The 21,008-nt window shown below is 39.6% G+C and overlaps 1 protein-coding gene across 2 annotated transcripts in view; it reads left to right on the top strand.

Annotated features, from left to right (window-relative positions):
• The first annotated feature begins 139 nt into the window (after positions 1 to 139).
• Positions 140 to 21,008, top strand: part of bcl2l1 (BCL2 like 1) — a 28,284-nt gene continuing 7,415 nt past the window's right edge. Inside the window, exons 1-2 of one of the 2 annotated variants that reach the window (XM_019093754.2) lie at positions 140 to 647; positions 3,018 to 3,722. In XM_019093754.2, coding sequence (XP_018949299.1) covers positions 3,147 to 3,722 — 576 coding nt within the window. In that variant the 5' untranslated portion in view covers positions 140 to 647; positions 3,018 to 3,146. Of the gene's footprint in view, positions 648 to 1,087; positions 1,544 to 3,017; positions 3,723 to 21,008 lie in introns of those variants that run through there. The other variant, XM_019093753.2, reaches the window with a different exon arrangement.

Here is a 21,008-nt window from a genome sequence, read left to right as displayed (position 1 = left end):
TTTCATTTTAATTAGTAAAGCGAGGATTGTACTCGTTTAGATGCGCCACAGGGTGTCGCTGTCACAGAAGACGCATCGCGCGCGCTTTGGGGTAACAAAGGTTACCATAGTAATCCTGCCACTCTTTGTTTAGTGAGCTCTAACCGTTTACGGTTATTAAAAATACACATTTATACCGTCTGTTAAGTGTACATATCCAAATATTTGTAGTTAGATGAAGAAAACTACCGAGAAGAATTTATATCAGTCATTTAAGACCACGTAATGCGTAAAAGTTGCGAGTTAAGATTTTAGTAACGTTAGCAGTTAACGTACACTGAATCGCGCGTCTCGGCGTTTTAAAACATAACGGAATGTTGATTTTTTTAAATGATAATACGCTTTAATTGACGACTTCGGAGTGAGTAAAGTAGTTACTCCATAATCCAGCATACTCAGTCCACATCTGATGTATGTGCAGTAATATATGAATAGGCCCTTCGTTTCAGAGCAGCTTTGAATGGGCGGAACTGAGCCAGCGCCGCTGAATGCTTAGAGCACCGCGGCGCTGCTGACAGCAGCTCGACACCGAATGCACTCTGCTCGAGGAGGAACACGCCGACATCGATCATGCGGGAGATCAGGAGTTTGCCTTTCCAAATATCCGAGTAAGTACCAAAGGTCTGCGATGCGTTTTGAAATGGGAGCTTTATTTTTACACCCGCTTCCAAATGATCTCGCGTTTCCCTGTAACTACAGCCAGTCCACCTTCCATGACGCTAGCTACACGGCTAACTAGCCGAAGGGGGAAAGGTTGACGTAGTTGGCTTGGATTTTACAGGAAATGCATTCTTGGCTAGCAAAGAACCATCAATTATATAGGGCTTGTTATTAATTTGCTCTCTTGCTTGCATATGGTGCAGAAATGCATTAAATGTAACGTTAGTGCATTCATTCGTAAATAAAAAAATAACAGGGTGTTAGATTTTACTTAACGTTACATGCGTAAATCATGTATGCTAGTAGTTGTATGCCGATCTATAAAAGATTAAGAAAAGCTATAATAATCTACACCCAGTGTTTCTCCTCAGCATAGACAGGGCGACATTTGGAGAGTTCTCGCCCTCTGCTAGTGATCAGCGGAAATATATGGCTCATAATGATGATTATTTGGTCCTTTGATGTTCGTTTTCTCGGACTGGAGTGATTCTGTGCGATCGCTTCTCTGAAAGTGATACGTCTTGCCCAACAGAAGTGACCGGTTGTTTCCGCTCGGCCTCTGCTATGGGCCCCAGAACGGAGCCTTTATTACGTAATGGTTGGGTAGGCAGCGCGAGCGTCATTTAGGTGATCACATCCTATCACAGAGAGGGGAGGTCTGCTTTAAAGAGAAATATCTAGCACTGGCTCGTTTTTTCCCCTCACACACGCAGTATTATTACTTTTGATGTGCCGCGGTTTCTGTTTGATAGCGTTGCTTAATCTACAACTAACATTCACACAAACTCTCTGGAGCTGTTTCTGGGTTGACTCAATCTACGAGTAATGAGCAGACTGTGTTATGGTAAGCTGAGTGCTCTTTAACTCTCCGTGTTGTCATTATCTTAAACGTTGTCAATAAGCACGATAACGTGAGACCGAGAAGAAAAGTGTTGACGTTAGACTTTGTTTTGGGTAATTTCTAACAAGTTGGTCGATAAAAGCTTTGCTTTAAATGCAAATCTGCATTTTAGCCACTACTGTATGTAGACTTTCCTTTAAGAAAAATGTAGTTTCTCGAGAACACTAACATAAAGCAGTGAATATCTTTGTTTTGGGAGGTATTCACACACGCTCGTTCGCGGTTGTTGGAATGTTGTGCTGTGAGTTGACATTGTGTTTGTAAACAGATCGCGTGTGTCCTTCTTGGAGTATTAAATAATTCACCCATTGGAAGTGTCTGCTGATCAATCCAGCGAATCAATAAGTGCGACCACATCACGTAACGTTACTATATATGTAAATGTTATGTATATTACACGTGGAATAAAGGATGTGACTCATATTTTAGAGAATTACAATATGCGATATATTTGGACAGAGAGACATTTCTTAAGTAACAAGATACATATATTTTTTGGTAATTTTTTTTTTTCTGCGACAAAAAGAGCAGCCTCTGAAATGGCCATGTGTTGTGCTCTGAGCCTCGTTGTTGTCAGCACGTGTTTGGCTGATGCAGTGTTTCCTGAGAACTCTCGCGCTTTTCCCAGGAGCGATCGGATAATGCACCGCGTGAACACCCCGCGCTCGTGATGTCGTCAAAAAGACGAAATCAGCAAAAAAAAATAAAAAAAAGTCACTTAACCCATTTATTTAAGTTGTTTAAAATTCTCTCTACTAGTTCTATCTATCTGTCGTATCCAGATATGTAGTCTCAGATTGATTGATTCTCTTGATCAGACGTTATAATTCCAAAACGTATAGATTTGATCTGTAATCACAAATATGTAATTATGAATTAATGCACAGATTAATAAATTATTTAATGTATTAATTTTAGTCTATTCTGTTTAGCAAAGATTATGCAAATACATTAAGATTATAACTGAGTTGTAAAAACATTTTAAAAGCACAATGAAGCACTTGGGTATCTTTTGTCTGCGACTCTTGGCTGGATCTTCTGGCACCCCAGTTGAGGTCCGTTATAGATTTGTTGAAATGAGGGAATCATAATTCTAGCCACGCTGGCTGTTCTTGCCCCCTGCTGCTTAAAATTCACTCATGTCAAGGTCAGTGTACATTTAGCCATGTCTTGGACAGGGGGAGAGAGGACATTGTCCATGTTTTTCATAGGAGGCAGGTGATGAGAGGCTACCATCTGTTCCTTTGATCAAGCCTCTACATTAAGCAAGAGGGCTTTAGAGGTTGAAAAAAAAAACTGTTTATCTTCAGTGCCCCTTAACCTCTTCCAAAGTTTCACCCTGACCCCCTCCTCTCCCTGTTTGTGAAAATGATTGCGTATTTACGGATCAATTCATTGCACTGTTGTCTTACCACAGGGTATGAGCCATTGCACCATCCCTGAGCGTCGGCAGAAGCCTGAGAAGGACGCAAGGGTGTGCACTGTGTTCTAAGAACAAGCGAGTGGATATCCAGACATCGGAGAACGACGAGCAACAACGTGAATTATGTCTTACTATAACAGAGAACTGGTGGTATTTTTTATTAAATATAAACTCTCACAGAGGAACTACCCGTACAATCACATTGAATTTACAGAAGACACACATCGGACTGATGCGGTGGAAGGGAATGATGATGAGGAGGCAGCAGGAACAACGACCCTCGTTAATGGCTCCCTGAACGGAACAAGTACTGGTTCCACTGGGACCCCACCAAGGTCCCCCACTTCAGCCCCCCAGCGTCAGACGAACGGGACTGGGGGTCTTGATGCAGTAAAGGAGGCGCTTCGCGATTCTGCCAACGAATTTGAGCTGCGTTATTCCCAAGCATTCAACGACCTGTCCTCGCAGCTCCACATCACGCCTGCCACAGCGTACCAGAGCTTCGAGAGCGTGATGGATGAGGTGTTCCGCGACGGCGTCAACTGGGGCCGCATCGTGGGACTGTTTGCCTTCGGAGGGGCTCTGTGTGTTGAGTGCGTGGAGAAGGAGATGAGCCCGCTAGTGGGAAGCATCGCGCATTGGATGACCGTCTACCTAGACAACAAAATTCAGCCCTGGATCCAGAGCCAAGGAGGATGGGTGAGTTGAAAGGAACTTCTACCATGTGAGCTTTCTTCAGTTTGATCGCAAGCAGCCTCTATGTATGTAACCTGTTCAGGTGTATGGTTTTGAATTATTTCCATCTCAAATTGTTTTGTTGGATCAGAAGATATGTTCATTGCATTTAAACCACTCTTGGCCAATCTTTACATAGAAAAGGTCTTTTTAAAAGACTCAACAAACTCAGCATCATGTTGTTCTAAAACCTGTAAGACTTTGGTTAATCTTCAAAACACTAATGAAGGTATATTTAATGAAATCCGAGAGGTTTCTGTGCCTCCATTGAAAGTCCAGGTAACCAAAAGCTAGTTAGAACATCCAAAAAGGTCATAAAGCTGTTGTAAATTGAATCCACATGAATCCAGAAGATCTAGGATGTTCTAAGTTGTAGTTGCCTGTACTTTCAATGGAGGTACCGAAAAAGGTTTTATTAAAAATATATTATTTTTAGTTTTGAAGATTAAGTCCTATGGTTTTGGAACAACACGTCATGAGTAAATGACAGACATTTTTTGGTAGTCTATCCTGTTAAGAATTCTGTTGCCATTTGAGATTCAAATACTGTATGAAGCTTTTAACAGACTGTAATACTCCAGGAAAATTGGATGTTATTGATGAAAGAGCGTGTTTCGCATGGCCAAATCTGCTGACTCCCTTGGGTCCAGACAGGGCTGTTTTTAGCACCTGCCCCCTCTTGGGCCTGGGTGGGGATGCTGAAACTCTGTGGAGGGGAAAGGAATGGGAGATAAGATAGTAAAACCACAGCTACTGGTCAGATGATTATTGATTTCTATAGTCTTCATTCCCAATCGAAACTCTACAGAACGGAGCAGAGTCAAAAGCATGTGGGAGATGAGCACATATGGTTGAGAATGGAGGGGAATGCACTGACAGTTCATAGTTTTCCTTTCATCTTTTGTCTTTTTATTGTTTTCACTTTTTTATCTCTGTGTTATTTCCCCTCGGTCAGCTTTCCAGTGATGAAAGGCAGGCATGAGTAAAGTCATGTGAAAACCCTTTGTGCTGGTTCTCTTCTTTATGTAGTTTGGACGAGTGGCAGGTAATGGAGGGGTCCTGGTCCAGTCAGCTTTTTCTCTTTGTGATCAGGGCTGCGATCTGATTGGGTGAGGGTGAGATATGGAAGTGGATTCTAAAGGTCATTTTTAACAAGGATGGTTTATTGAATGGTGCAGAGAACAGACTCTGATTAGCAGACTGGTTTTGTTAATGTTGTTTTTTTGTAGTTTAGATGCTTATTTTCATTTGTCAATGTGTCATTTACAAAATCATGTTTTGTTTTGTTCTAGAGCGTGCATTTTTTTTTTCTTCCCTTGACGTTCCTTTTTTCTATCTTGTGATGTCTTGATTGCACAAACAATCCAGAACTGTGTAGAAAGTAAAAGTCAACACGTCATTTTATCTATAAATTTGGATCCTGAATCTCTAAGCATGTGACCTTAGGAATGAGAGCTTTAAGGCACACAACAGTCACAACAAATCTTAAATGTGTAATTAAAAAAAAAAGTTTCAATTGTGTCTTCATCGTTCAGATAAACAGAAAGAGCCTTCAGCCGTGTTTTTTTTAATTTATGTCATTTAATTTTATCCAGTTTTAAGGACTAATATTGCATCTAATTTTTGTCTACAAAAATAACATTTAAATGAAAAGTGTGCAAATTAAACCAAATACTTAAACATTATATATATTAATATTAACATGTCTCAGTATTTTTAATAGCTTTTGAAAACTGTCTTTGAAACTTATATTTTTCTACTTCAGAAACAATAATGCTGTGATTTATTATGCTGTTTTTGAAGACTTGAATGGCACTACAATGGGCTAATGAATGAATTCTTGAGGTTTCACATCCTGAGGCACCCAGCTGCAGGTTTGGTTCATCAGAAATTTTGGGAGTGCGGGCTTCACGTCACTTCCTCAATGGGGAAGGAAAATGAGGTCTGCGTGTCTGACATACAAAAGATAGACCTGCATGTGTTGTTTAAATGTAGGCCACCTTTCTGTAGACTCCCACTCAACCCTCTTCATCTCCGTCACATTCAGCATCAATTTCAGTCTGAACTTATGCAGCAGTTGTCTTTAGGATGCTCTGTCTCAATCAGGCCAGTGGTGTGGCGGCGGGAGGCACGCATAAGCACACACGCACGCTCAATTTCACGGTCGAACTCTCTCTAGTGAGCATTTTCCACACATCGACGCATTTTGATGGTGGGTGGGGGTTCTCATGCTATTTATTCATCTCAGTTTCTGCTTTTTTATGAGATTTAAAAGCAGCTGACGCAAAAACCAAAGGGTGCCAGCTGTTTTGTTCTATACACTGGGACATCCCCTTGCTGGGGGAGAAGCTGGGAATGCCCTTTCAAGTTTCACTCACTCACACACTTCTCGTATATTCAAAATGATTTTGTGCATGCTTGTTTTCCCCTCCCACACAGCCACAGTTTCAACTACCTTTTTGTATTATTTTCTTTGCATATGCAGTTGCTCGCAGCTGTATGATGCAGGTGTATTGCAGTACCTGCATGTCAGCCTGTGTTATTCTCTCTCCTGCTCTGGGGAGATCTGCAGTGATACAGTAATAATGCCCAGAGGTGCGGTCACATCAGGTCTTTTTCCTTGTGCATGATCACCATGATGGTTTGGGTTAAAAATCATTAATCATTTATTAACTGTTTGTATCTACAGAAGAATGCATGAGCAAGTGATTCAGTTCTAGTATTTTTAAACAATTGCTGTTTCCTATTCAATAGAGGGACTGGGAATGGGAATGACTGACGTGAATGAGTCGCCACTACAGGAGTCCAGTGCCTGAGGGGGTGGGGATATTACCAATTAGGCTTGAATTATATGTGAATGTGCTCAGGGTAACTGCCTTTGTTCGAAAAGGCTAGTACAGGATAAATTATTTGCAGTCGATGAGAGTTGGAGCGCAGAATATCAATACAGTGGGGTGGGGGCGGGGTCCATACTTTTTCACTCTTAGTACACCTGCTTTGTTCATTACTCCTGTTTTAGTGTCTGTGTGTGTGTTTTGTGGCAGTTCCTCTGAAACCCTCATTAGTGTCCAGCGAGGGTCCTTCACTATCACTCTTCTCCTAACTAGAACAGTGACTTTCAAACACAACCAGTCATTAATTACATACCCCTCACACACACACACACACCTAGTAGTGATGCGCTCATGCATGCTGATAAACAAAGGCCCACCTTTAGCACGTTTTAATCACTGTCACCACAACAGGGGTCTTTGTGTGACGTATGGCTGTTACAGAGAGTTTCATCAAACATATACGCATGCAAATGCAAACATACGCATACCGTATACACACACATGCCCTCGTCCCATTGTCTATCATGTTTGCACAGGGAACACCCACGGGACCACCCCCTACTCCCCATCCTCCATCACTTTTACTTTTACTCCCGCTTCCATCTTGTGTCCGTCCTTCCTTTCTTTCGATTCTCTGTTTCTTTCTTTTGGTCTATCTCCCCCGCCTTTCCCTCGCTCTCACGTGGGTGGACGTGTTGCAGATCAGACATGCAACAACATGACCGCGTCACCGCCGTTAGTGTCCCCGTTCACCCCTTCATTCTGTCTCGTTCGCTCTACGTTCATCCGTCCATCCATCATCCCTCCACCTTATTGGTCATCTCTATCGATTTGGCAGGTGCGATGGCCATGCGTGTTTGCGGCCCGCCTCCCCCAATCATTCGTCAAGCTCCGATACATCAGCACCGCCCACTCTGCGCCTGTGTGTCGCATGACAGACTATACGTCTGCTTTTGTGCTCCTGGTCAATTGTGTCTGGGTTTGGATCGCGCGTCGCATTTTAAATGCAATATGTGCATTATCGTTCCATTTCATGCATGTTTACACACACATGCCTCTCATTTGTGCGATTATTTCAAGGTATAGCACACGCTGAGCATGTGATTACCTTAAACAAAGGAGCTGCGGGTGCACACACACACATGCACGCCTGCAGCATCCAGGTTAGGAGCTTGGCTGTAAACGCAGTGACAGCAGCAGTGGAGACGCTGATCCAAGGGGGTGATGTTCTCCATAGACACTGGAACAGATCTCATTGTCATTTCATTCTTAAGCTTCAGCAAATGTTTTTGTTGCTGCTGAGCATTGCTATTCTCAAGGTCATAGTTCAGCCCTGACCTTTTGACTCAGTTCATTGCTACAATTTGAAATGTTCTCTTTTTATATTTCATAAGGTGACTTCATTTTTGAACTATATCATGCACATGCCTTTATGTGTGTGCTTGGTTTGTGTGTGGCTGACTGAGTGAAAATGGCAGTAAACAGATGGTGTGATTCAGTCTGTTCCAGCAGCCTAGTCACCAGTGAGTGAGAGAGAACTGGGGAAAGGGATGGAGAAAACGACTAACGCTATGCTAGTTTACTCCTCTCATGTCACAGGCAGGGGGGAGATGGGGTTCTGGCCTCACCTTCAAATACGGTTGGGCTGATCCATTCTGCCAGGGTCACGGGGGGAAACGGAGCGTCCCAAACACGGAAAGAATTGTTTTGTTCCATGTAGCTGGAATGGTAGAGGTTGGAAATGTAGAATTTTTACAGATTTTGAAAAGGTTGTTCACCTAAAAAATTCAAAGTTTGTGATTTACTTGTTCCCAACCCATGTGACTCTCAACAATCAAGAGCAGCATCAACATTCTTTGAATTTTTTTTCTCTTTTCGGAAAGTCGGAGTTTAAAAGAATATAGGGTCGAGTAAATTACAGGAATTTTTATTTTATTTTTTTGGTGAAACATACTTTAAATGCATGCACATATGCCCAACTAAAGCACATTTTTTGTCTGTTAGCAGTGATGTCGCTAGTTTCTCTCACCTAAGCGTTGTGAATACACCTAGTGTATTTTTAGCTAACTTTTTCCCACACGTTTTTTCTCGTCTTGTTCCAGTGTTTTTGTACACGTTCAACTCCAGTGGATATAGCTTCTTAGCTGAAGCTCCTCTTTGCTAATTAAAAATTTCCACACACACACACACACACACTTCTCTGTGTGTTGGTCAGTGGTGTGAAAGAGTGACCTGCACCTTTAAGCCCAGCTTTCCTAATGCACTTTAGCCAAGATTATCCAGCATCATCAAACCGCACTGCAATTAGCCCCTAATAACACAAATAACGAACCACTGAAAGGAACTGCTAACCTTTTAGCGGCTCTGTCGCCATTCCACAGAGCAGTGGATCACATTAAGCTCCTTGTCCATTTGACAGAGTTACGACTTTAAAAAAGCAAATGTGCTTTGTTTTTATAAAGGGTCATCTGCGCTTCACTTTTGCTTCTAATGTAATGTGCTGAATAGCCTCAGATTTTTTTTGGTGTATGTGTTTTATTACTGTACATAATGTTTCATATGTAAATCAAGCATTGTTTTTAAGCATCTTAGTGTGCTTGTGTTGGAATTTATAAGCGTGTTGTATTTTTGAAATAAAGTCATAAAGAGATGGTTTCATTCGAGACCAGAGCTCAACACGGTATTTCCAGAGATGACTGTCTCAAGTAGGACTGAGAAAATGGCCTGACTCAGAACGTAAGTTCAGTCTGAGTGTGTGATGCCTGGCTGGTACCAGATTAGGAACAGAGGTTAGAGATCAAAGATAAGGCTTTCTCGTCTGTGCCGCTCTGGACATGATATGACTGTTGCTCTGCTTTAACAGAACTGGCTTATGCTGGAAAATCAGGTCATGAGTAATCCCCCCCACCCCCCCATCTCTTTCTCACTCATTATTCATCTTGTATCTTTTATATTCTCTCCGGACCTTTCCATAAAGCCCCTCTTTTTCTATCTAGTTTTCCCTCATTCCCTTATAGCTAGTTAAAATCAGATTATGGAGAAAAATCTGAGGCGCCATGTGTAGGATTAGAATCAGCCATGAATAAAAGGCTATGACGATGGGGTCGTAGTGACTGATAAAGCCTGTTGATATCATCAGTCATATTATTATGAGTCTCTTTCTAGGTTCAACCTTGTTCCTCCTCAGAAATAATATTTCTGCTCCACTAATGTCACCAAATGGAATTTCAAAAATAATGACTGTTTCAAACAGGATTCTTGAACTCTCCTTCGCCTGGAAGTGGTCGACAAATCAGCTGAAATTGGATGTTTGGTCTGGTTAGGTTGCCACCAACACATAGTTCATTACATTTTTAAAAAAAGACTGGAGCATTTGTGATTTAAAAAGCATGACTATATCTTGGCATCACACCATTCTTGTACTTGCATGCATTCTCTGTTTCAGCATCATCCAATATGCATAAGTCTTACAGTCTGTTTCTTGACAAATATCCCCAGAGGCTGTGTCTGCCTGTAAGAGCAGGTTTAGGTCAGAGGCTGGAAAATCTGGCTGCATATGCGTGTCCAAATATCTGTATGTATACGGATGTATGTAGTCTGCATGTGTCCCGGCTCATTTGGGATTTGGCTGACAGAATGGGAGCTGGTGGTGATGTCTCCCCGGTGAGATGCGGAACAGATTGGAGTCTGAGCCCCACTCTCCTGACTCATTAATCTTCTCTTTAATTCATTTACGGTACGCACAAACATGACCACATTGCCAGGCAAACACAAAAGACACCTCCCACAGACAGATCCTCCAGATATACAACCTAAAATAAAACAAGAAGGTGTGCCACTCTGATTACTTTGCATGCTGTGATCTGATTGGATGTTTGTGGTCTAAATTTCATTTGGGCCGTGGGTTTAGTGGAGTCTGTTTTGTTGCTCTAATTGTCAGCTGAATTTGAGGCGTGGGGCTTCAGACCCGTCTTATGTTTGAGGTGTCATCGCCTCTCACTAAACAGTTACATAATGAAACACTAATGATGTTTCAGGGCAAAGACTGATGTAATTGGGAAAATTGGATGTAGGAGAATAGTTAATAAACTGAGAACAATTAGTGTGGTTACTGTGAATGAGGCAATAGAGTTGCTGGAAAAATCATCTGTCCAGGCCAGTGTTGCTGTGGTTCAAGGTGACTGTACTTTCTGTGCTTGGGAAACGGATGTTTGGTTTTCATCAAGGGTGCTGCTTCCTGTATTTGGATTACTAAAAATGTTAAACCGTTAGAGAACCTTTCCGTTGGTGTCCGTTTTGCCAAACTATATGTGTTTAGAAGTGGCTGATATTAGTGTTTTTTTTTTATTTTTATTATTATTATTATTCATTTATTGTTCAATATTATGTATTTTATTTTGCTTTACTGTCACCATTTTACACAATTTTAATAACACTGTTAAATGTAATCTTCTCTAACTGTACATTATAATACGAGGACTAAATTCCCATTTAGCATTTAAAACTGAGATTTTAGATTATAGTGATAAATTTTTTTATTTATTCAGTCAAAATAATATACAATTTTAATATCAGCCATAGCATAAAAATAATAACCTTGTCATATCAGCTGAAATTTTAAAATGGGTGGATCCATATTTAGTACTTGATCTTTTGGGCTTAAAAATGTAAAGGTTTGTGTCATTTGAACTAAATAATTATGCAGTTTATGAGTGGTACTCTGTCAATAAACTCACTCAACAATATTAATAGCATTGTTTCACATTGAACATCAGGCAGCACAGTTTAGGATTGGCACTTCAAAATCAGATTGAAAGGGGTGATAACATTGTTTCAGAATTACAAGTGTTAAAAAAAGTATCTTAACCCAGGGATAAATATATTGTTTTTAATGAGATTTAAGGTACATAGCCTATTCCATTGGAAGCTGGTAGTACCATTGTGTCTGTACCATTAAGGAGGTGATTCAGAATGAGCTACTCTAACTGTGAACCACTAAACCCACAGATCATAAACCTGACGGAGATTCTTGCTCTCTATAATAAATGTTTGCCTGGCCTGTAGGTGTGTGCTGATGTCATTGACAGCTAAAATGGTAAATGCCAGGCTGACATCAGAAATCCCATTTGCTGTAAAACGCCTTCTCAGCATCACCCTCTTAAGGCCCATTCACACCAAGAACGATAACTATAAAGATAACTGTAAAAATAACGATATTAGCGTCCACACCAGCGAATGATATCTTCTGTTTATTCTAAGTGCACGCTCTTCTGCCGCTTTAAATTCTCAAGTTCATTACAGCAGGATGGATTCTGATTAGCTGTCTTTTTTTTTTTTATCATTCATCAGCTGGAAAAAAATTGTTTTGAAAGTGATTCCAACCATATCGTTTTTCTTTGTCTTTATCGTGGCAGTTTTGGTGTGGACTCTTCTGTTCTTTAATACTGAAAACAAATCATAGAACAAAACCTTAATAGACAACCTTATACTTATATTGTAAGCACCTAACGGGCCTTTAGAGTACAAGAGATCACATTGTTGACCTGAACTGAAGAGATGATGACCATCAGTTTGATCAGAAATTAAGTAACTGTGGCAAACCCAGTCTTTGGCCTTGTTGTTGTTTATTTTGACCCTAAAAATGTTGCAATGCAATTTCACCTTCTTAAAAAACTGACATCCTGTTTGTTTTGCAACATTTGTGTAATTCTTAAATGACCATGGCTGCCACATATCCTGCCTTGTGATGGTTAAGGTGGGTTTGTTTGTTTTGCTTCAGTCCTCTTTTTACCTCTTTTCTTTTTTTTCTTTCTTACTCTCTCCACCATCTCTTCAGTCATGGACTGGAAATTTCCGGTTCCAGCTTGAAGTCTTAGTGACTCAGCTGAGATTGAGTGAGAAACAGCAAGGCCAGTTGTTGATCCCACACAGTTGGAATTGAATTTTTTTCCTCACTCAAAGCACGTTTTCTATCAGCTGATTTCCACACAGGAATGAGGGTGTACAGCATTCCTCAGCGATCATGAGGAAATCCTGCCCTTCCGGCCTCTCTGTAATCGTTCTGTTCAGTGCTGGTGTGCGGGCTTCACAGCAGAAAAGAATCCCACTGGCTTCCTCTTGTCTCACCACTCAGGCTCAGTGCATTTTAAAGAGGCCAGACGGTATCTCAGAGCGAGAGCCTATTTTGTTTTGCTAGGAAACCTCTTTAACATTCCAGGTTGTTGTCTCATCTGCCGGGAACTCGGCTGCTTTGTTTGGTTGCCGGCCTCGGGCTGTAGATATCCAGGATGAGCTCTTTCATTATTACTATTGCTTAGGGTTAGGCGTTTGAACAAACCCATAATCCTAAGGATTAAACTGTGTAACTTGACCTGCATTGTTTATGCTTTGGACATCAATGATACCTCAAATGTGGTTTGTTGAGAAGACTATTATTAATGGTTTTATTTTTCTAAGTGATCAGACAATTTACATGATTAAATTTTGGGGAAAAGTCCCAGCATTTAACGTTGGCCAAAAGATGGAAGTCATATTAAGGAACCAGTATATCATAGTTAATTGGTTGTGGGGTCTTTTGACTTTGGAAGAGACCAGGGCTCCATCTGAATGTGTGTACTTTCTACAATATAAAAAAACATAATGTGAAACAAGTACTATGTCTAAATTCACAGTATTCTCAAAACAGTAACCAAAAAGTACCTGAATGACGTACTACTTCAGGCAAGATTCTGAAGTGCGCATGCAATGTACACTTCCCATGAGGCCATCGAAGAGGAGTTGTGAATGGCAGTGAAGCAACTTAACTGACGTCTATAGGTCACATTACAATGATAACATCACAAACGTATTACGTCTGGATTACATTCATGTAGAGCTGTATGATAATGGTTAAACTGATAATAACAATTATTTTGATTTATTAATAACGATTATTTTGATTAAAATCATTAACGATTATTCTATCAAAAGGGTAAATGCAATAACATTTCATGTATCCTTTAACCAACCTCCACTGACTATACACTGACTTAATTTAACCAACCATGATAATACAAATCTCATGGTTTTGGTTAGTGTTTTGTAATCTGTATTCACTTTAGATTTTCCCATCCCTCACTAGCTTCTGTACAGACACACCAGTGTTCTCTAATCAGTAAAGAAGAGCAGCCACGCTGTGTTTCTGTGAAACATGTTATGTTCTAAGTGTGTGCATCATCAATCATCTGGCTGAAAACAGAACAGGCTGTTCTGGAAAGCAAGTGACTGGCTTCACAAACGGCATGGCAAGGGTTAAAGGGTCAGGATGGTGTAACAGTGGAGAAACCCAGTGCTCTGACTCGACCGAACCTAACTGAACTCTCTGTACGACACTCCCATAATGTCCCAAACACACACACACACACACACAAAATCTCTTTCATGAACAAATTGCTCCTTTTCTAACAGGATGAGGCTGGGCTTGATGTAATACACTGATGTCAACAGAGTAGCTCATTAGCGGTATTGTAACTGTAGCAATATAGTGGTGAGGATGACTTTGTGTTTCTGTGGTCTCATCATCTGTGCCAGCTTATATACCCCTCTAGTACCTCTCCTTCACCGTGTTCCTTTGAGAAACAGAATCGGCCCCTTTCGTGGCCTCTATTTGGATATTAGCCTATGCTAACTAACAAAACGCAGGCACCTTGCACCTGGTTTCACTCTCTCCTGTAGGGCCTGGTTTGTATGTGCTCTTTGTTCAGATAGGGCTATGGAACACGCCTGGCAGTCACTGCTACCTAGCAGCCGGTATCTCTTGGGAACGTTCGCACAATCTCAGCGCTGTTTGGAGCAAGTAAAAATAAGGTTTTCTTGACAGATTGTGTTTGTGTACTAATGCTTTCTTACTCAGTCACACCTACAGAGGATCAGTGGGAGTTTGGGAGTGGATCTTTTAAGGTGTTGTTGCAAGATATACAAAGAGTCACATTGGTTAATGATCTGTTTAAAAAGCGAGTCACAAAGCTGTCATGATGGTCAGGTGTATTACACCGTGTTGTTAGAGACATGTCAGGGCATGTGCTGTACCTGGCTCGGTGGGCTTGGGATTATTAAGACCCTAGATTTTGTTAAAGGGTTAGTTCGCCCAAAAATGAAAGTTCTGTCACCAGTAGCTCATCCTCATGTGATTCCAAACACATAAGACTTTAGTTCATTTTCAAGAAATGAAGACAACCTGAGATTTGTCTGTTACTCCATTGAATGTCTAAACAACTGAAACTTTCTCGCTATAAAAACTCTAGAAAAAGATTGTAAAAGAAATCCATATGAATCACACATCAAGAAAGCACATTTGAGCTTCCATTTACCATATTCAGTGTGTTCTATGTATGTGCACTGATCAATGTTTATATATAAATAAAAGCTGAAATTAAACATGTTCATCATATAAAACAAGTGTCTCTTCAGAAAACTTGGATTAAACTGCTCAATTTATATGAAAGAAAGAAATGCATTTAATTGCTTGACACAAAGGCTTATTAGTGGTGTTTACTAAGGCAAGCATTACTATTGCTTATTTTGGAGATTTAAACAAAGCCCTGTTTTGCCCTGTTTCAGCTGATGATTAGTTCCTTAAATCTTATTATGCATGACACAGATATATTTTGCTTATTCACTTCAGCATGAAAGATGTCAGCTCAAAAGGTAAAACCACACCTCCATATCTGCCCCTCCTGCATCCACCTTTCACATGTACTGCCTGTGCCTGTACTCAATTGCACATACAACACATAAAACACTAGGATGTATGCTGCTGTGTTGCACCATAATCTTACAGCCAACAAGCATGCCCTAACATGTCTTAGATTTATGACTTTGACTATAATCAAAGAGTCACATTCTTGTCATACCAATCTCCATTGTTCTCACCTTGTTCTCACGGTTTCACAGACTGATACTCATTAATGCATGTGTGCATTAGGCTTGGTTCTGCTTTCAGGTCATACTATTAGCATTCCTGCAGGGGTTACTCATGTACCTGTAAAAGGGTGATGCAAATTCTTGCCATCTGACTGCATTGACTGCAGCACGCCCTCTCTGTTCACCATTCATGATGAGGTCAGCGTGGGTCATGTTTAAACTACCTAAGGTTGACAAAGGTGTGCCTGAGGAAGTGCATGAGAGAAATTATATTTACTCTTCACTATGCATTGACACAGTAGTTCACTTTTATACTAGATTGTTATCATAGGATAGTAAACGTTCTGTAGGATTGTACAGTACAGTGTTTTGGATTAGTTTTTTTTTTAAGTAGAGTTTTGCTCAACTTGAGCTTGTCTGTCGTATTGCTGTTGAGGTTTTTTTTTTTTTCACTTATTCTAAGCATTCTTTTTCAAACGTCAAATTATGTGGTTTGTATGCAGTTATTCTAAGCATTCATTTTTTTAATCATGTTTTTTTTTACAGAATTGTAAAAGTCTAGTTAGTTCTATGATTAATAAAGCAATAATAACTATTAGAGAAATTGTAATCATTATTATTATTATTATGGGCCAAGCACCGAAGGTGCTTAGGCACCTATTGTATCCGTTAGGATTCTTATTATTATTATTATTATTATTATTATTATTATTATTATTATTATTATTCTTCCGCTTCCGCCGCAAGTCTATGGCAGCCCATAGAACCGACTGCGGGAAAGTTGTGAAATTTGGCACACTCATAGAGGACAGTGTCAACATTAACTATCGCAAATTTAAAGTCTCTAACTCCAGCTCTCTAGCACCACCATTTGTCCAAATTTTCAAAAAATGTATGCTAATAACGTTTGAACCATAAGGTACAGAAGTAACATTATATTTTTCTCTGAATCCTTGGCTCATGCCAAGTCGATTGAATCCCAAAATTCAAAAATCACAAGGTTTAGTTTTTTTTTCTATTTTTAGATATTCAAAAAAAATACTTTTTCTATCTCTTCCTAGACGGTTAGTCCGACTCTCACCAAAATGAGCTCAGATCATCTTAAGACCATGCTGGCAAAAAGTTATGGAATTCAAGTTGATTATTCAAAACGTTCTGGAATAACACGCAAACGAATTCAAGAAAAAACACGCAAAAATAGTTATGAGGCTATATCTACGCAATGGTTTATCGTATTGAGACCAAACTTGGTGTATTTTGTAACAAGCATAGCCTGAGGCTACCTGCAGTGTTTCGGTGCAGTGCCCTCTAGTGGTCAGGAGATACGAAAAATGCATATTTTTGCACAGAACTTCTGAATGGTTTGGCCAAAAATCACAAAACTGGTCTCTTCAGATTTGGTGCATCATGTCGAATCAAATGTTACCCAGGTTTCCCATGTCAGCCATTTTGGGCGTCGGCCATTTTGAATTATTATCTAAGTTGCTGTATTTCACAAACCCATTAGCGTATCGTTACGACACTAATTACAAAAATGTTCGACACAGTGCCCTGATGATACTCAAAAACTTTGGGCACAGCGCCACCTTGTGGTCAAAAGTTATAAAGAAATTTAACATATATGCTAATAACGTTTGAATACATTGGACTATTGGAATGAAACGGGTCTCCCTAAATTCGTTGGATCATGCCGAGAACATCGATACCAATTACGACAAAATTGGCCAAACTTCCTGTCCGCCATTTTGATTCATGTTGAAAACCTATTTTGTCAAACTCCTCCTAGACTGTTAGTCCAATTTTCACCAAATGTGACTCAGATCATCTTCAGACGATGCTGGCAAAAAGTTATGGATTTTGTTTCGATATACGAAACGGTTTTCGTTTAGCGAACCAAGGAATTTGCTGGAAGGATGCCAAAATGTATCTGAGGCTGTATCTCTGCACAGATTTGACATATTTACACCAAACTTTGCCATGTGCCATTGTCACCACAAATTGATCACGTAACATAAATTTGGTAACAGCGCCACCTATTGGTCTGGAGTAATAAACATTCATTAATTCTTAATTATTAGCATTTTTGAAAATTTCATAACTTTTGATTTCATTGATCTATTGTAATGAAACTGGTCTCAAAATATTCCTTGGGTCATGCCAACAACATACATATCAATTATGTCATAATAAGCCAAATATCCTGTCGGCCATATTTGATTTATGTTGAAAACATACTTTTTTGCACTCCTCATCAACCGTTGGTCCGATTTTCACCAAAATCGAATCAGATGATCTTCAGACTGTGCTGAGAAAAAGTTGTGGATTTCGTGTCGAAAGACAAAACCGTTTTCGTACAGCGCCGTTATAAACTTTGAGCACTGTGTCAAAATGACTCTAAGGCTATATCTCTTCAAAGCTTTGACATACTGACACCAAACTTTGTATGTGCAATAGTCACTTCACACTGACCATTCCACACTAATTTGACAACAGCGCCACCTATTGGTCAAACGTGATAAGCCAATAAATCCTATTACTAGTTGTTGTCTTTATTGTTTTCAAACCATTTTGCCTAAAATAATCTTAAAACGGTTTTAATTACTCATTCCTGCCGTTCGTCTGAAGCTTGCTCATGTAGTGCTTGGCCCCGTAATTGCTGCTTGCAGCTATATTTATTATTATTATTCTTCCGCTTCCGCCGCAAGTCTATGGCAGCCCATAGAACCGATTGCGGGAAAGTTATGAAATTTGGAATGCTAATTAAGGACAGTGTCAACATTAACCAGAGCCAATATGAAGTCTCTAATTCAAACTCTCTAGCGCCACCACTTGTCCAAATTTTCAAAAAATTTATGCTAATAACGTTTGAACCTTAAGGTACATAAGGAACATTATATTTTTCTCTGAATCCTTGGCTCATGCCAAGTCGATTGAACCCCAAAATTCAAAAATCGCAAGGTTTACTTTTTTTTCTATTTTTAGATTTTCGAAAAAATTACTTTTTCTATCTCTTCCTAGACGGTTTCTCCAATTCTCAACAAAATGAGCTCAGATCATCTTAAGACCATGCTGGCAAAAAGTTATGGAATTCAAGTTGATTCGTCCAACCGTTCTCAAATACCACGCGACCAAATTCTACGAAAAGCACACAAAAATGCTTGTGAGGCTATAACTCCGCAACAATTTGGCGTATTGAGACCAAACTTGGTGGGTGATATAACAAGCATGACCTGAGACTACCTGCAGTGTTTCGACGCAGTGCCACCTAGTGGTCAGGAGATATGAAAAATGCATATTTTTGCTTATAACTTCTGAATAGTTTGGTCAGAAATCACAAAACTGGTCTCTTCAGATTCAGTGCATCATGTTGAATCGAATAATACCCAGTTTTCCCATGTCAGCCATTTTGGGCGTCGGCCATTTTGAATTATTATCTAAGTTGCTGTATTTCACAAACGCATTAGCGTATCGTTACGAAACTAATTACAAAAATGTTCAACACCATGCCCTGATGGTAATCAAAAAAGTTGGGCACAGCGCCACCTTGTGGTCAAAGGTTATAAAGAAATTTAAAATAAATGCTAATAACGTTTGAATACATTGGACTATTGGAATGAAACTGGTCTGCCTAAATTCTTTGGATCATGCCGAGAACATCGATACCAATTACGACAAAATTGGCCAAACTTCCTGTCCGCCATTTTGATTCATGTTGAAAACCTAATTTTTCAAACTCCTCCTAGACCGTTAGTCCAATTTTCACCAAATGTGAGCTCAGATCATCTTCAGACGATTCTGGCAAAAAGTTATGGATTTCGGGTCGATATACGAAACGGTTTTCGTTTAGCGCACCAACGAATTTGTTGGAAGGATGCCAAAATGTATCTGAGGCTGTATCTCTGCACAGATTTTACATATTTACACCAAACTTTGCATGTTCCATTGTCACCACAAATTGATCACGCCACATCAATTTGGTAACAGCGCCACCTATTGGTCTGGAGTAATAAACATTCATTAATTCTTAATTATTAGCATTTTTGAAAATTTCATAACTTTTGATTTCATTGACCTATTGTAATGAAACTGATCTCAAAATATTCCTTGGGTCATGCCGACAACATACATATCAATTATGTCATAATAAGCCGAACTTTCTGTCGGCCATTTTGATTTATGTTGAAAACATACTTTTTTGCACTCCTCATCAACCGTTGGTCCGATTTTCACCAAAATCGAATCAGATGATCTTCAGACTGTGATGAAAAAAATTTGTGGATTTCGTGTCGAAAGACAAAACCGTTTTCGTACAGCGCCGTTATAAACTTTAAGCACTGTCTCAAAATGACTCTAAGGCTATATCTCTTCAAAGCTTTGACATACTGACACCAAACTTTGTATGTGCAATAGTCACTTCACACTGACCATTCCACACTAATTTGACAACAGCGCCACCTATTGGTCAAACGTGATAAGCCAATAAATCCTATTACTAGTTGTTGTCTTTATTGTTTTCAAGCCATTTTTCCTAAAATAATCTTAAAACGGTTTTAGTTACTCATTCCTGCCGTTCGTCTGAAGCTTGCTCATGTAGTGCTTGGCCCCGTAATTGCTGCTTGCAGCTATATTTATTATTATTATTATTATTATTATTATTATTATTATTATTATTAATAATGATGTTGTTGTTCATCATAGATTTGTGCATATATGAGGTGTTTTGTGGGTGTTTTTGGGTATCTGTGTGAACCTTAAGTGAAAGTGAGTTGAGGTCTCGACTTGTCATGTGCCGCGTCACTGTTTGTGATAACCCCTCTGCTCTGGAACTGCTGGTCTGTTATCAGCCTCCGCCACTCCCATCACCCCTCCCTCACACTTACGAAATCAATTCCTATGAATTTCATCTTGTTCCTATGTAAATCACTCTGCTTTTTTACTTCATTGCACAAATCTATACAAAGGACATCTCCTTGACTACACCTGTCACACATTTCATATCCAAACACTCTCCCCCTACTTGACTGTCTCTTACTTCCTTCCCCTCTTCCAGCTCTTTCAGGCTTTTTGTCAGTTAAAAGAAAGTACCTGTCAATAAATTTGACAGCTCCACCCCAGATTATATAACCAAGGCTTACAGTGGGGAAAATATTTGATCCCCTGCTGATTTTGTAAGTTTTCCCACTTATAAAAAATGAAGGGTCTTTATCCGTTATAAATAAACCTACCATAAAAATAAGAGACAGAATACCAACTAAGGTTGCAACTAATGATTATTTTGATAATCGATTAGTTGGTCAATTATTTATTCGGTTAATTGTTGTTGTTTTTTTAACCTTTTTTTTTTTGACAAAAAACACACTATTACACATTTTACCCATTGTCCTTCAAACAAACGTGCCAACTGAATGCTATGAAAACATACAGTGCTTGCTTAATTTATTAGGTCACCTGCCATAATAAAGAGAATCTGTCAAAATTGTTTTATTAAAAAAAAATTTATTGTCATTTATTGGGC

Source organism: Cyprinus carpio, chromosome B23 (assembly GCF_018340385.1).
Source record: "Cyprinus carpio isolate SPL01 chromosome B23, ASM1834038v1, whole genome shotgun sequence".
NCBI lineage: Eukaryota > Metazoa > Chordata > Actinopteri > Cypriniformes > Cyprinidae > Cyprinus > Cyprinus carpio.
This window is presented reverse-complemented; position numbering and strand designations above follow the sequence as displayed.